General features: G+C 39.4%; 1 protein-coding gene across 2 annotated transcripts in view; it reads right to left on the bottom strand.

Moving 5' to 3' along the window:
* Positions 1-10,049: 10,049 nt before the first annotated feature.
* The window catches only part of HDAC9 (histone deacetylase 9), a 385,328-nt gene continuing 378,707 nt past the window's right edge, over positions 10,050-16,670 (bottom strand). For both annotated transcript variants that reach the window (XM_057406208.1, XM_057406209.1), the window contains exon 27: positions 10,050-11,484. In XM_057406208.1, coding sequence (XP_057262191.1) covers positions 11,445-11,484 — 40 coding nt within the window. In that variant the 3' untranslated portion in view covers positions 10,050-11,444. The remainder of the gene's footprint in view (positions 11,485-16,670) is intronic.

Genomic DNA, 16,670 nt, shown 5'->3' with positions numbered 1-16,670 from the left:
TCCGGGTGGAACTCGTTTTCTTGGCCGGTGGTATCATATTCTCTTCCCTTGTTATTTTCCCTTATCATTGTTTTAGCTGATAGTAGCGGTGGTGATTTGTTGCTGGACTGTTCTTGTCTCAACCCGTGGGAGTTGCACTCTCTCGATCCTCCTCCCCGTTCCTCCGGGAGCGGGGAAGGGGAGAGCCCCGGTGCGGGGGGGGGGAGACGGACACGGACCTCGATTGTTGTCAGCTCGGCACCACTCACTGGAAGTGAGCGAACGAGTTACCTGACTGGGTTTAAACCACGACAGCTATTAAGAGCTGTTGTGAAGCTGACAGCACTATTGGATGCAATCAGCAGCTGACAGGGTACTGAGGAATATATTTCATCCTGGGAATAACCACATGGCCATGTTTCCAAAACTGAGTGAAAAAACAATAACAGCAAAAAAATGCTGAATATTTCTCTTTGTCCCTCTTCTACAGGTTTTAATCTCACGGGACTGAAAAAGGAAAGATAAAACGATTTATTCTGAGGAAGAATGAAAGCAGCATTTGAAAGCTGGCTCCTCCCATCTCCTGAAGTCTCCATCTCTGGTCAATATCCTGGAGACTAGGGCTCTCTGCAGGACTAGGAGTTATTGGCAGGAGAAGAATGGACACATCTACCAAATCAGGCAGACTGGGGATGACATCTAAAATTGCTGGCAGCATGTCTTCCCAGGAAAACAGTGGGATGTTCAAACTCTGGGCGCAGAAGGGAAGGAAGGTGCCTCATCACAAAAGCTCCTCTTGATGAGGCCTGAGCAAAGTGACATACTCTGGAAACACCCGCCCTGAGGATCATAATGGAGCTCAGGCAAGAGAGGAGCCCAGAAGCTCTCAGCCAGCAGGGCTCAGGCAGTGCTGATGCTCACAGCACTGAGAAGCAGCCCACCAGCAGCTCTGGGAATGCCAATGGACATGCCCCACTGGAAGGAAGAAGCCAGGCCTTTGAAAGCCTAGCACTGATGTGTTGTGATCAGCTAAAACATCATCTAAAAGCATGATCTTAAAGAAAATGTTGTAAATGCCTATAATATAGTAAATTTGGGATTTTAAAGAAGACAACATCTGAAGGGGGCCTGCAAGGATGCTAGAGACGGACACTTCATCAGGGGTTGTAGTGATAAGACAAGGGGCAATGGCTTCAAACTTTTACTGTGAGAGTGGTGAGGCACTGGAACAGGTTGCCCAAAGGAGCTGTGAATGCTCCATCCCTGACAATGTTCAAGGCCAAGTTGGACATTGAGCATGAGAAAACCTGGTCTAGTGTGAGGTGTCCCTGCCCATGGCAGGGGAGGTGGAACTAGACGATCTTAAGGTCCTCTCCAACCCAAACCGTTCTATGATTCTGTGATGCTGTAATACCATAATATCTATCGTAAAAAATTATCTTGGATTTACGTGGTTATATAGGGACACACTAGACCTTATGATGTTCCTGCTATAAGACAGGGGGTGTAGATACTAGATACAAATGCTACAGTCATGGAAAAAACTAAAAGCAGAAGCCTCAGGAAATATAGCATCAGAAAACATATGCCATGTGTCTCAAATCTCCTCTTTCTTGGGCAGCCAGCCTAGTATCCCTCATGTACACATTTGGTCTAAAAGCCTGGGAAGCAAACAGATGTGTTGCAGCCAGCACTCCTGCCAGGGTCACAGCGTTGCCTGACTCCATGTACAATGACTCTCACAGGCTGCTGCTAGGAAGCTAAGCATTAGCGTACCACTATGAGAATTTATGTGGTTATTACTGTTTGGTGAACAAATGGGAGATACAATGTGATCAACATGTCTGTTCTCCTCTGACGTGTTTGTGTGACCTAGCACACCCTCTTTAGCAAAGGTTGTGCCACTTGTGAATTCAACCATGGCATTTCACAGCAAACAGTGTAGTCTATCCTTTAGAGTATATTTTCCTTTCAATTGCTAGACATAGTTCACACTCTTTTAAAAATTCCTTTCATAAAGACATGTCCGTAACATGAGGAAGTGATGGCTATTACATAGTTGGGATAATTCTTCCTATATCATGCCTTGCTTCTTTATTCTTTTTGAATCAAAGATGGATACGTGAGATTGGAGCTTAGCAGACACTTTTTGCTGTGATCTCATTTTAAACTTTCCTTTGAGCTGCTCAGATACCAGTTAGTGTCCATATCACACTTAATGATTCATTTTCATTTGCAGATAAGGGTCTAACAAAATATTTCTTGAAAAGTCAGTAACGCTGCTGAAAGGAAATCTCAGTAGGCAGAAAATAGAAGTAGATTTGAGAAATCACCTGTTCAGTAAGAAGCAGTTATTTTTCCAAAATTCCTGACTCACAGTGTGAGTTAGGGATTTGCATTACATTCATTTGTGAGTACTTGGTGAGAACAGCCTATGTCTGTTCTGACCTGTCTATTCACTGATCCCCTAAAGTTAATATGGGGCATAAGGACTGGGCTGATGTTTCTTTACTTAGTAATAAAACCCACAACCTTATGCTTATAAGCAGTGATAGTCTTGAGATTACTTTCTTCCAAATCCCCTGAAGCCTCATCTGAAATGGTTCAGTTGTTATCCCTTACAAAAGTGCAGTATTTATTGATATTTTGTGTTTGCAATTCATGTTCAAATCACAGCAACCAACACATCTAGCAGGATAAAGGAACGGTCTAGTTCCTGTGCACAGATTTTTACACAATCCAAACAGTTCTTTGTTTTGTGAAAAACAGGGAGCGAGTAAGAAAAAAAAAACCACACAAGGAAACTACAGGATATGATTCATAAAAATCCCACATCTCCTCTATATGCTCATACTGTCTTATTTGAATAAATAAATACAATTTCTTGTTCTTTAGCAGTGTCTCAGTAAGCAATACACATACCAGAGAACAAGCGAGTTTAAAACAATGAACTAAAATTAGAAGAGGCAGATTCAGCATCTGAAGTCACAAATATACACACACACTTTATAGGGCGAAGGCATCTGGAAGAAATATAGGCACATGGACTGTCTGGGTGCTGGCATTAAGACTGTAGCTCAGGAGATTCATCTGTCAGCTAAAAGCTCTTTGTGGATCCTCAAACAAGTCTTTTAATCCTATCTGTGAAAAGAGACAGCAACTGTTCTGCTTTTGTGGCTGCTGTGAGGATGAAGCCCTGGGTGTTTACAAGGATCTTGGATTTTCATATTGAATGCCACTGAAATAAAATTATTTCTTCAATCCACTCAGTGACTCAGATTGAGCCATTTTGCTGTTCAAAGTCTACTTCTTACTGAAATTCAGTCTGAAGCAGCATACGAGCCAAGAGGAGTAAATAAGATAAAGTTTGCACAAAATTCTGGACCCATGCTCTTACTTAGCTTCTAGTCAAGTACAGAACCTCATTCTGGGTTTTCACTGAACCTGCTCCCTTTAGTAGGCAAGCCCAGAAAAAGATGGAAGAAGAATTTTGAAACTCTACTTTCTAAGGTTCCAAGAGGCCTGTATGAAAAAAGTACTGTACCCAGGCCACTGATAGCAAATGGAAAAATAAAATCCTTCTGGGGGAAAAAAAAAAAAAAAAGGAGAGAGAGAAAAATATCTCAATACTTTTTCTGAAACCATAATTTTAACATTGTCTTCCTCTTGTTTGGCAGGGCAAAGAAGCAGAAATAAGGAAGAAGAGCAGTGGCTCAACACATATTCATTCAGCTTTTATCTCACTATTCTACTCCTTTCAAAACTGTCAACGGAAAGAAAGATTTTTCCCGGGGAGAAGGATCTCCAAGGTAAGCAGTGAAAAAGCATGAGAGAAGGAATCTGGAAGAATTCACTCCCACCCACCTACAAGAGATTCCTAGAAGCATTGTTAGCCTGAAGGTTTCCAAAAACCCACTCCACTTCTCAAAGGCAGGGTCATTTCTGTGGCAGGTTGATTTTAAAGCAGCAATGGTGTCTAGCTGGAACCTCTCACAAGGTTGGAATGTTAGAAGGATTCCCAGGAGAGAGGGTTTAATGTACAAAATGCAGGTGAGGCAGCTAGAAAGACACGATGAATGCAATTTATTACAGAGATCTGCAATTTATCACAATGGAATCACAGGAAACAAGCAGAGCAGAGAAGCAGATAGATAGACGGGATAGATTAAGCTCCTCTGGGCATGGAACTTCCTTGAAATATGCCAAGGAAATTACATGTTACACATCCAAATTTTCAAACAATATTTTACTGATTGGAGTGGAGCTCTGCATTTCTGGGGCTTGGGTCCTTTTCCCCAGAAAGGAAAAAGATGTGTTACGCTGAAGGATGAAATAAAGCTAAAATTGTAGGATGCTGTTTTGCTTTAACCCGCCTCTGGAGCAGCTCTGGATACGTGCCAGGAGGTAGGGATCTGCATATGCAAATCAAGTGCCTGTACTCTCCTCCTGCCCACTAAGTTTGCAAGTTTAGGTGCATGAATCTCCGCCCACAGGAACAATTTCAATCTGTGAGCTGACAGGGTGCAAGTGATCAAAGTGTTCTCACAGCAAACACACTCCTTCCTCACATCACTGCTTTTGTGGGGTGCCTTTCTTGAAACAGGTCTGTTGTATCAATGTAACAGCTCCCAGTTTTACAGCAGCAGGGCTGGCGTGGTTCTGTGGTCCAGAGTATTGCTGCAGTGTGCTGGATATTCCCCACCTCCCACAAAGCAGGAGAATTACAGCTTTCAAAACAGCACATGTACTATTTAAATAGTTTCACTGGGAGGGGAATTACGTGTTCTGCAGTGTCACAGGACAATGAGGCAAAGGAACTCTAGAATATGAGCTTGGTGTTAAAGCTGGAGCTCTGCAATGCTCTGTTTTGTGTGCGTTTTAGCCTGCTGTGTAACATTATTTTTACATTAACATTTGTGGTTCCTTTTTTATGCACTCCAGCTTCACCATGCTCCACCCTTTATATTTTAACAATCAGATTCCTATGATTCAACCAGGGGTGGCATGTTCAAAGCTCCACTTCTTTTTAGCACCGATTAAACAGGAAAAAAACAAATGCAAGAAAAAGCTCAGAGTATCAAACAAGCTTACTTCAAATAGCTTTTATTGACACTAGGACAAGACTATAGCCAAAGAATTATACAAAACACAAAACAAAAGGAATTTTAACAATCCGTTTAAGACTATTTCACGCCAATCCAATGCTCGTATATCTATAATCAACAAAGTTCTGGAGCACAGTATTACTTCACGTTACTCATTGGATGCTTTCAGATACAAAAATGTATCAGGAATAACAACAATGGTTCCTTTTACTGAAATATTACTATTGACCTTTAAAAGTGTTGCCCTTTGGGTCAGTCCCACTGATGCTTTATGCCTTAGAATTTGATCTGCCTGGAAAGACAAATTACAGATAAACTTCTAGTACACTGAGCAAAAGGACTGTTTCTTATCATAGAAACAGACAGCAACATGAAATTCCCAAGAAAAAAATAAACATTTCAGCTGTTCATCTCTAGACCAAAAAGTCGCTGTTGTAAAAAAAGTGACAGTAAGTTTGCTTTGAAAGCTTTAGTTATGACTTTACTAAGTATTGCTTTATGCTTTCCTATTGCATCATAACGTGAAATTTTAAGCCAATCAAGGAATTTAAAATAGCAGTAAATTGAGCAGCAAGAGACATGAGTATGAACCTGTTCCCTTAACACATGATGTATACACCCTCCTGAAGCCAATAGACTGTATCCGCTACTGATAGTGCTCTCTCAGACAGACTTTTCTAGAAGCCAGAACTGGCACTTCATATCAGAAACAGGGATGTGTGGCCAAATTTAAATCTATATCTGTGCTTTCTTTACAGTTTCTGTGTGACTGAGTGCAAAGTTAAGGTTTCTTCTTTAGCTACCTCCTGGATCTTACCCAAAGCCTGTTAGAGAAGGGATTTCAGTGGTCTTTGAATCAGAGCATCCTACAGCTCTCCTACTGCAAACATGTATTGGCAGGCATACCATTGGGAATGGGTTAATGTGTGGAGGTCTTAGCACAGAATCACTCACTGCACAGTACCAGTGCCACTGGTTTAATGTGTCACTTGCCTTTAGACCATACACGTAGGAGAATGTCTTCCTTGTAAATTACCCAACTCACAATGTACTAATTAACATCTGAACAGTAGCATCTTTGATGGTGCAGAACAATTTATATTTTGCTATACACTATTCTAATAGGCTGAACCACAGAGCACGGCACTACAGCAGGATGAAGGACTGTGCATAAGAGATACAATTAACAGTTGCTGGCATGTCCTTTTTGGTCTTCACTCTCTCTAGTGTGTTATTTGCAAGAGACTAAAACTAAGCTAGTAACGGGATGTCATGGGACAAAAACCTTTTGGATCAAGTGAAAATATTACATTGTTAAAATCAAAATGGGTCCCTTTTGAGGTTAGAGAGGAATGTGAGTTTCACAATTTCTTTTTTTAACCATCAGCAGACAGCCAGCTAAATCGTACGCATACAATACCACTTCAGTTTGGATCTGTCACAAAAATGAAGCATTTAATTGCTGCTGGAAGTGACAAAGATAAGCTCTTCTTATTCCCACACCAAGGGCAGGGACATCTATCAGAAAAGACAGACTTCTTTTTGTTTTTGTTGTTGTTGTTTTCTATGTGCTACAAGATCGAGTTCAGTTACACATAAGAAAACAAAACAAGTTGCTTACCTGACAAAGTAAAAGGTTGAATGATAATTAAGAACCCAAACTCCTCCAAATCCAGGATGAAAAGCAGGTAGCAGAAACCTGATTTAAAAGAATTTTTTTTCCCAGCAGGTCCCCCCACCATGTACATATTCTGGTTTACCTCCATATGGAGTCTGTAAAAAACTAAAAAAAAAGTACAATGGTTCACAAAGCTCAATTGTGACCTTTTAAAATAAAACAACTGTGCGCTGCTATGCTTCTGAAAAGGCCACTATTGGGGAAAAAAAGGATGCTATCAGTCGTATTACAAAGTGTCTGCTGCGGGCTGATAGCTTATTGGGCAAATGGAGAGCATACACTTCAGGGCAGCACACCTGGCTACTGCTGCTTAGGATGAAAAATTGTACAGTGAGGTCCATGTCTGTATCCTTGTGGGATGGAGGGGGCATTTCCCAAAGAATAAATGCTCGCTGAGTGCCTCCTTGCCCCTGCAAGCTAATAGAAGTTAATTGCCTCACAACCATCTATGGTTTTGGAAAAGTTCCCTCTAATTCTTTGTCCCAGACACATTGCCCTGAAAGTGTCCTGCTGTCTGTCTACACAAATTAGTCAGTCTCTACATTCTTGTTCTCTACAGGACCTCTGGTGTTCTAATATTTCATCTCTGGTTATGACTTTCAGCTTTTTAGGGAGGCTGCACTTAGATAAGACACCAACTCAAATACCACATACTCTAGACAGGGATTCATTTTGCCACTTTCAACTGGCAGCATGTTGACTTTTTTGCAAAGAAAAGAAATAGCCATCTTTGTTTACATAACAGCTGTTTATATTTTCTTTTTCTGTAATGATGTTTACTTAAGATAGCTTAATGATTTTATTTTCCTTGCCTGAAATCAGTTACTTCATTTTCACTGAAAGCAAAATTAGGAAGGTACATAATTAAAAAAGGGACTAATTCTGTCTTTTTACACTGACAAAATTCCCATGAACTTTGATTACTCACTAGGAATTTTGCCTGAAAAAGGATCATATAATCAAGCACTTCATTGCTGTAGATTATATTAAAGGCAAACGAGCACATACAGAATTTCTGCACACAGAGTCTCAAAATGAAGTGCAAGACGCTCTTAAGTTCTGAGATTTACTGCTCTTCATTGATCTTACTCCAGCCCAGGTAAAAGCTTTAAGCTGGATGAAAATCATTCTTTTCTTGATATCCTGAGTCATATCTCTTTTTAGTTGTCAGTTTCTACTAATAATTTAATGACCTAAGAGTACAAAAAAAAATAAATAAAAGAATATAATAAAAACCCAACTGCACTTAACATTTAGTCCCTAAAGCTAGGGAAGAATATGAACTGAGCAAGCATGATAGTAGTACTTGCAGCTGAGGCATGTCTCATTCTGGAGGTTGGTGGCTTAGGGAAACCTTGATCCACAGGCAGAATCCAAATTCGTGCACACTTTCCCTATGAGGCAAAGATTCACTGCTAATGACAATGGCAGCCTGGAGTGGTAGTGCCTTGGGATGTCCTTCTGCCTGCTGACAGCCCCTGTGTCCCCAGCACCAGGCAAAGAATCACCCGGGTCTGAGGGCTCTCTGCCACCTCCTCAGCTTCAGCTTCCCCATGGAATCACACAAGGAACCACGATTTGCCCCATCTCATTTGTGCATTTCAGCTTTTTTTTTTCAAAGTAATCTAAGCTCAGATGTAGATATTTTGGCAGCCAGCTTGAAATATCTGGGACTGAATTTTCAGAGGTGTCAATCTCCCTAGCCTAAGCTGAGGTCTATGTGGGACATGAGACTGTGATGTCTCCTCAAAAACAGCTCCCATGCCTCTGAATTTGGACATTAGAAATGGAGAAATATGTAATTTGTACATCTTTCTGAAATTCTTGGAATTTGTTGTTGAATCCAGCTAAAACTGGGCACTTTTAAGAGCTTCTATGTGAATATTTCCCTGGAAGTATGTCTAAAATTGCTGGGAGAAATTTAACTGTAATCCATGGGGAGCTATTGATGGTAATAAAAATACTGTGAGAAGAAAACAGCAGCAAGTGAAACTGCCCTCTCAGAAAGCCCAGGTCTGCTTTGAAGGAAGTGTTGATATTCACCATAAGCCTCAATCATTTCCCAGAGGGCTATACGGTGCCTTGTAATGACATAATCAAAAAGTAATGGTGCTCTGGACTTAAAGGAAAGGGAAAAAAAAAAAAAGCAGGGCCTGATCCATCTCCTGTTGAAATCAAAGAGGATTTTGCTATTGACTTCAGCGAGAACAGAGTTCTGGACACAATCTGTGTGCAGTTTATTTGTACATTTGCTTATCCAAATGATCCCAACTTTAACCATAGCATGTCTGGATATCTGTCTGGGAGTATGCCTGCACAAATGCGTAAGTGTGAGTTTATAATGTGGTTTAATTCAAATTATTCCGGCATTTTAAAGGCAGTTCCAGCTACAAAGGATAGCTTTAGTTGATTTCCACTCCAGAATATAGACTTTAATTGGTAAAGTTTGTAAATCATATTTCAGGCTGCAACTCACATGCAGTTTCATGCGAGCTAAGGACACAAGCAGATTTTGCATTTGTGGGGTTAATTTCAAAATGCTCTTACTATGTGCCCAATTAAAATTTTGCAGCCACTATTTCAAGATGTGAAAAGCTCTACAAATCACCCAACTCATCAGCTATGGTCCTTGGTTTCCTTGAAGGGAAATTTCTTTGAAGACCACAAGAAAATCACAGTAAATGGCAAGTTAAGATTGCCATCACAAGTCTGCTGAAAATTCAGGATGAGATGAACTCCTGATTGCTTTAGTCATGTGAACAACCCCTTCAGAATAGCCCAAAGTCAGGCAAGGTGGCTTTCACCAGGAGTCAATTTAGCCTGCTGGGACTCTTTGCATTACTAAAATGAACATGATTTTGGGTTGTTAATGGGGGGTAGAATTTTATTTCATTTTCTGAGAGGCATACACCCATTTTAGAGTAAGCCTTTCAGAATAAAAGTTTACTTCACATTATAGGAAATGACATTTTTTTTTCACATTTCCCTTTTCAAAGCATGCCTCAGATTTCTAACTTGTAGCAGAAAGTTTTTGTATAAGTAATAAAAGTCTTTAAAATTAAAATGCTAATCGTAAACAAACCCAAATGCATGAAAGATATAGTCTGACTGCATAACAAAAGAGAATTATATAATTCTATTTGAGTGAAATCTTTCATCTTTGATTTACAGGTTTGAGTATGCCTATAAATGAAACCATATTGTTCCATATCTTTCATATCATGGCCTTCCCCAAAATCTTGCTTTAATTAAGGTTCCTTTCAGATTTCAGAATAAAAAGCATGACAGTCTTCACTTATGGCTTTAATATATCCTTTGAGTTTGGAAAATATATAAAAATGAACATCACTTGCGTTTAAAAGCTGAGAGAGCTATTAAATACTGCAAGCTGAATACTTCAAGGTATCTCCAAGGGTTCATTAGGTGAGAAAGTTGTAAACAAAATAAAATTTGCTGTAGCAGAGTTTTGTTCATTCGAAGTAGTCTTACATACATGCCCTATCTCTTTCTCTGACGGTAAGGCAACACGTGTAACAGTTTAAGCGTTCATTATCAGCTAAAGGCACAACTATATGTTACGTTCTCAAACATGGAATTAAACAGCTAAAGTCACATTGCATGGAGATCTTGCTGCACTTTGGGGAGCTAAAATAAAGCATAAACCGTTAGAAGCTTCTTAAGCAACATCAGTTCTCTTGGTGCAGGACTATATAAAGAATCAGTTTGTATCCACATGACAACCTGTAAAAACACCCTCAACACAACCTCCACAGAAACACCGGCGCTTCAGATGAACTGCACGCAGTTACTGAAGATCGCTGCTCTTAGAGTCAGGATGCAGAAAGATTTCAGAACAAAGTAAAAACACATTTGAAAAGCCATCCACACTTGATCTCTGCTGCACATATGGTGAGAGCTACTGTCAAATACAGAGGGTACAGCACTTTTTTTCTTTAAAGGCAGAAGATCACTCATTTTAGAATGTGTTTTCACGATAGAAGAGATTACATGAAATGGGGAGGGATGCCTGGGAGAAGGGAAAAGAAAGTAAAGCACCAACAAGCACAGTACTTCAGGGGATTTATAGTACAATAAGAAGTGCTTTCCCTTTAGCTAAATTTCCTCATTGTAATTTACACACCTTTCACTTATTCGGCTAAGAACCCATGACAGCGGGTTAAAAAATGGCTCATAAAATAAAGGTGTCCTTTTTTTTTTCATTACACAGAGCGAAGAAAACTAATTCTATTAACAATTTAACACAGTATGAAAAAAATTACCCAGTAAAAATTGTCAGAAAGTGATTCATGGGTTTCACCGAGCACTTTGCTGGCTGTTGGAATTCTTGTATCTATAATCTATCATATAGAATTTTGTAATACTCTATTTCACAATTTATGTTGTGAGTGGGTCAAACAGCATATAAAAAGCATGCTCTAGGCTCTTTCTCCCAAGCCCGTTTTACTGTAACTCTAGAATTGTAGCGGTTATATTTAAGGAATCTTTAGGGCCCTTTCAAGTCCATCCAAAGAACAAGTGAAGTTGCTATTCAGTTTTGTGCCCAGTGTTTATGTTCCATCTGATCTGTGCCACCCAAGCAGCAGACAAGACATGTCTGAGGGTGCTTTTGGGGGATACACAATGATGTCACCCACAGGAAATATCAGGGAGGACTTGGCACTTCAGAAGGCTGGCTCTTCTTCCATGGGCTCGCCAGCAGCTCTGTAAAAATAAACAGGCAATCAGAATACGGCACAAGAGTACACAATGACATTGTAGATTTTCATGCATAATCAAAGCTGATTTTTCAGCTCTCTCTGATGTTTATTTGTGTTATTCAGTTATCCATAAATAGAGTTTCTTTCCTAGGAAGTATAAACAAATGTCAAGTGGAAAAACATTTTAGATCCAAGCAATCACTGAAAATGTTCCTGTTTATATTAAAATATGTCAGAATATTTTATAACTTTTTGTCCAGAAATGTACATGCTTTGTGTCAACAGAGTCAAATAATTTCATGAAAAAAATAGCTGTGATACTTATTTTACAAGCTTTTGCAACTAAAAATACATGTATTTATTTTTTTCGAGTGGGTAAAAAATTACAACAAAACAGTTTATTAGTAACCTAGTTGTTAGCAATGTTTCCTCTGGGGTTCTTCTTCAGCCTTCTGATTTTTGATTCTGAGAATTTAGAAGTGCATTGCCTGACTGCTTGCAGTTTCTGGGACCAAATTCTGAGCTCAATCAGCAAGGTCACTGTCATAGAGAAGGTATCTATTAAGAATATTAAATAGCGTTATACATGTATCTTTTGTTTGAAAGTCTCTGGGTAATAATCAGGTTAGGTAAGATGAGCTCTTTAAAACAGCCAATAGGTAAATAATGGGGACATACACTGAGCCAGAAAAAAGTGTCATAATTCCTTGTATCTGGCAAGCTATCGTACCCAAGGATTATCCTGGCAATTATAAAATGGGAAGCTCCTGAGATCACAGTTACTGTTGAAGGGCATAAGAATTTGGACATAAACCAATTTTCACCTCAGTCTGGCAGAATACCCTATGACAAATGAGCTGAAGACCTCCCTAAAAAATAGTCCCTTCAAGCAATTTTGAAATGAGGGTAGAGAAAAAATAAGTGCAAATTAATAAATAAGACATTTACTGGATAAATCTTGTAAGCCAGTATAATAACTGGCTTTAGTGAAACATCCCTCAGAAAATACAAACTCGTGAAATCCCATGAAAAAAAAAGTAATTAATGGGGCTTGCATGGGCTTTGGTAATTTATTCAGCAAGGAAGCCAGAGAATTCTAAATGAATCTGGAGTTTATTACAGTCTTTCCCAATGAAAAATTTAGCAGTGTGCCTTTAAATGATTTTATGGAGGTTATTCTTTTATGATTTGGAATGATCACAGATAGTATGTTGAAAAATATGTCAGATGAATGATATGTGAAAAATAAGATATTTTCAGACTAATAATTTCCAAAGGATTATTGACCCTAAAAGATTATTACTCTATAAATCTCAAATGTTTTGGTGCTCCACCACACGGTGGAGAATGTTCCCTACGTACAGTAACCACTGCAGCTCCCTCTTTCCTGAGAGGCAAGGTGAATCCCTTTTGCATTTCTTTTTACCCCTGTTACATTGCTCTGGCTTGCAGCAGAGACCGCACAATGGCAGCCAGGGTGGGATAGAGCCCAGCCTGTTGCTGATGTCCTCAGGTTTGATAAAGGATCATGCACCATGTGGGGGATTCATACTGATGGTGTATGTTGCTGTTGTGCTGATCACACACTTCCACTTTGTCCAGCCACATTTGGAAGACCTGCATGTCCTCTGGCATAATGCAAATGTGCAATAAGCCCTTGCTAAACATCCAGGACCTAATGAGTCTGTCTGGAAAGGGGATAACTTGAAAGCAGATAACAGTTCAGCTCTTAAGTTGGGCTGTGAGTAAGCAAATGAGAAGGCATAGTTGTCAATAGATTTCAGTTAGAGATTGTCAGAGCAGGAAGGACTGGAGCTCTGGAAAACCTCTAGAGTGAAAGTGGGTCTTGGGGTTATTTATAAGGATCTAGGGAAGCAGTATGTGCATCAATCTGTTCACATGTATTTGGCTTCTGGGACCGACATTCCCATGACCCTAGTACAACCGAGAGATGATCTTATTCAGGGTTTTAGTCCTGGGCAATTTTCCACTGGTGAGGGTAATTCTGAGGGACACGACTGACCTCAAGTGCCATATTCTAATATATTCCAATATTTTCTAACCATATGCCAATATTCTGCATCAGCCAGAGATTAACCATTAGAATATTTTTTTTTATGCCAGTGGCAGATGTAAGGTGTTCTATGCAGAAAGAGAGGAGGAAGTTAGGGTGCCCTGGTGAATCCACCTGTTGTCTCTCAGCGTGGCAACTCTAAGACCCTTTTCCAGTCTCCTCTTGAAGACTTATGTGTATGCTTTAACTTCATTTTATTCATGTCAGAGAAGTCACTGAATCTATCCAAAGGCTAATCATTCAAAATATACATTTTTATGGGATAGCAGCTTACATCAGAGTTTTCTGTGAAAGCCAGTAAAGTTTTGGGGTTCTTAGTACCAAAGAGCCCCATTTTTCCCTCTTTGTACAGAGAGAAAAACACTGTAGTCCCCCTAACCTTGAGCAGTGAATCAGTATATAGCCATTCTGATGATATCAAAAGTTGTCAAAAAACCCCAGTAGAAATCGAGGGGGCAGAGTCTGACAGGCCAAATTTATGTTACTTCAGTTATGTCACTGTTAGTTACATCCGTTCAGTCACTCTTTCTGTAGCTGACAAGAAGTTGGCATAAAAACATAAAACATGCAAAAAAACCCATGCTGTATTGTATGCTCTAACTGGTTCCTCAAAGGCGCAGCTGTGAGTTCAGGTCTGATTTGGACTGATTCTGGGCAGTCAACAGATTTAGAAAGACAATCGATTGGGACTGTAATAACTGTAGAAACACAGCTGTGATTAGTCATTAAGGCTTCACTGTGGCTCGTTTGGACTGCGAGCTCCTAGGAGCGGAGGCCTCTTAGCTTTGCTTAATTTGGTGTACTGGAAACAGTGCTCATCTGTAGCTCTCTAGATGTACAATTCACACTACGGCAGACTGGAGTACTCTGTTTGAAGTTAATGCTAATCAAAATTATTCCGTTTAAACCTTAAACCAAAAGAAATGGATGAGACAAAAGTCCTACCATATGGATAGAATCTGGCAAAATGTGTGGCATATTAAGTATTATCCTGTGGCATCTGAGAATAAACAGCAACCATATTAATTATGAGATTATTTCAAATATTTCATATCTGCACTTTTAAAAACTTAATATTTAAGAATTAAGATAAATCCTGTACATAATCCAAAAAAGCAAATGTTTCTCTTACCTTATTTTTAGAGTTACAGAAATTCCTCATAGCTACATCATCACACGCATAAAAATAAAAATTCAAGATATGTTTCCAAGTCACAGAAACTGCTGAACAAAAGATAGTTTTTCTGGCATGGTATGGATGTTTTATGCCATAATCTGTTCCTAACTTAACTTAGCTGTTTTAGGGAATAACACTGTAATTGAAAAGTGATCTCTGGTAGCAAAGAGCCAGGGAAACAGAGGTACATTTCTATACCATGAAGATGATTCAGAGTGTCTGCCTAAAGGCATCATATAAGAGATCCTGAGTAAGTGTATATCCTAGTAGAAATAGACTTTGTATGGATCAAAGTAAAAGGAACTAAAAGTAAAAGTGATCATAGTTTAAGACCAGAATAAGGTTACTACACATATACTCTGTAAAGAGGAAGTAATGTCCAAATAAGGCAATTTAAATAAACTATAAACTCTGGCAAGATAAATGTAAACCCTTGACGAGGCAGGCCAAAGGAGTCTGAAGAGCAACATGTTAAAATCATAAAAACTAATAACAAAAAGATCTTTCAAAGCACATCAGAAGAAATGATCAAAGCATAAAAGGAGCATCAAGGAAGGTAGACCACAAGAGCAAAATGAACTATTTATATCTGTGTTCACTAGAGAAGTGTCAGGGAGACTTTATTGTTTGCAGATGAACAATGTTAAACTAAATCAGCACTTAGAACAAACTGATATATTAAACATTGCTAAATTGCTAAAAGCAGATGATGTTCGTCCACTGTGTTCTAGGGGAATGCGATTATGATATTGCTAAAGAAATAATTACTGAGCATATTCTACTGCTTAACTTTGCATCCATACAAGAGGTAGAGAAGGTAAGAAATTCAATTCCCCTTTTGGAAACTGCAGGAGATAACAGTAAGCTGGTATGTGGAAATCAGTTTTAATCACTGATTACTAGGCATTTAGGTAACAATAATTTGGGTAAGAGTTAGGTCCTAACACTTAGAAAGAAAGCGAGCCTTATAAATTTGTCAGAAGTTTCTGAAGGAAATGAAAGAAGAGCAATCAAGTGGTATCCCTGCACAAAGAAACCTTCCAACTATTTTATCCAAATGCTTTGAGGAACCTAGGTAATGAAAGAAGGACCTCTCATAGGTAGATAATCCACCAAAAGTAGGAAACAGGTAATAATATCTGTGATTTTTTACTATGGAGGGATTCTCCAGAGCATCTCAAAAGGGCTTAGCAGACTGTCAGTATTTCTAGGTGATAATGTTTGTTGATGATGACAAACTACCGATACTGGTCAGTTCTAAAGCCCCTAACACCATTTCTGAATAGAAAAGAAGGCAAATTAACAATGCACAAAATAGGAGGGAGGACAGATTTAATTGTTTTTACACAGTGGTGGCTATGACTGAGAGCTTGAAATTAATGGTAGAAGAGCAGAGAGCAAAACAAATATCTTTAAGATAGTGTGTTCAACACCTGGAGTCCTGTATGCAGTTCTTACTCCATCTCAAAGAAAACTACAAAAGGCACAGAATCATCAGGGGTAAGAAATTATTTTCATACCAGGAAGAATACAGAGTCTTGAGGCAGCTGAAGCCTTTAAAATCGGAAATGGGGCAGAGACTATGAGTAAGAATACTGCTACAAGAACTAGGGATTCCCCAGTGAATTTGTTGGTTATAAGTTTAGAGTAATGCCTGATGAGTCTGTGGGATTCACTACCTCAGTACCAAAGGTGTAAGCTGGTTTAAAAAAACTTTTGAAAAGTTTATGCCTGGGTAGGTATCCTGGAAGCTTTAAATGACATGGGTCAGATACAGCTGTTGACATCTACCAACCCATTAGGGCAAGGCCTGTTTTCAAACTCCTCTGCTCCTGGTTCTCTTCCTTATTCACTACCCCACCTGGGGGATGAGAGGAAGCTGGGCAAGACAGGGCTACAGCCTGACCTGGGGAAACCTGACCTTGTTCTTTAGCAACTG

Source organism: Pezoporus wallicus, unplaced genomic scaffold (assembly GCF_028554395.1).
Source record: "Pezoporus wallicus isolate ANWC-B61680 ecotype Strahan unplaced genomic scaffold, APGP_CSIRO_Pwel_v1 contig_5879, whole genome shotgun sequence".
In the NCBI taxonomy this organism is placed as follows: domain Eukaryota; kingdom Metazoa; phylum Chordata; class Aves; order Psittaciformes; family Psittacidae; genus Pezoporus; species Pezoporus wallicus.
Note: the sequence above shows the minus strand (reverse complement) of the source record. Positions and strands in the feature narration are given on the sequence as shown.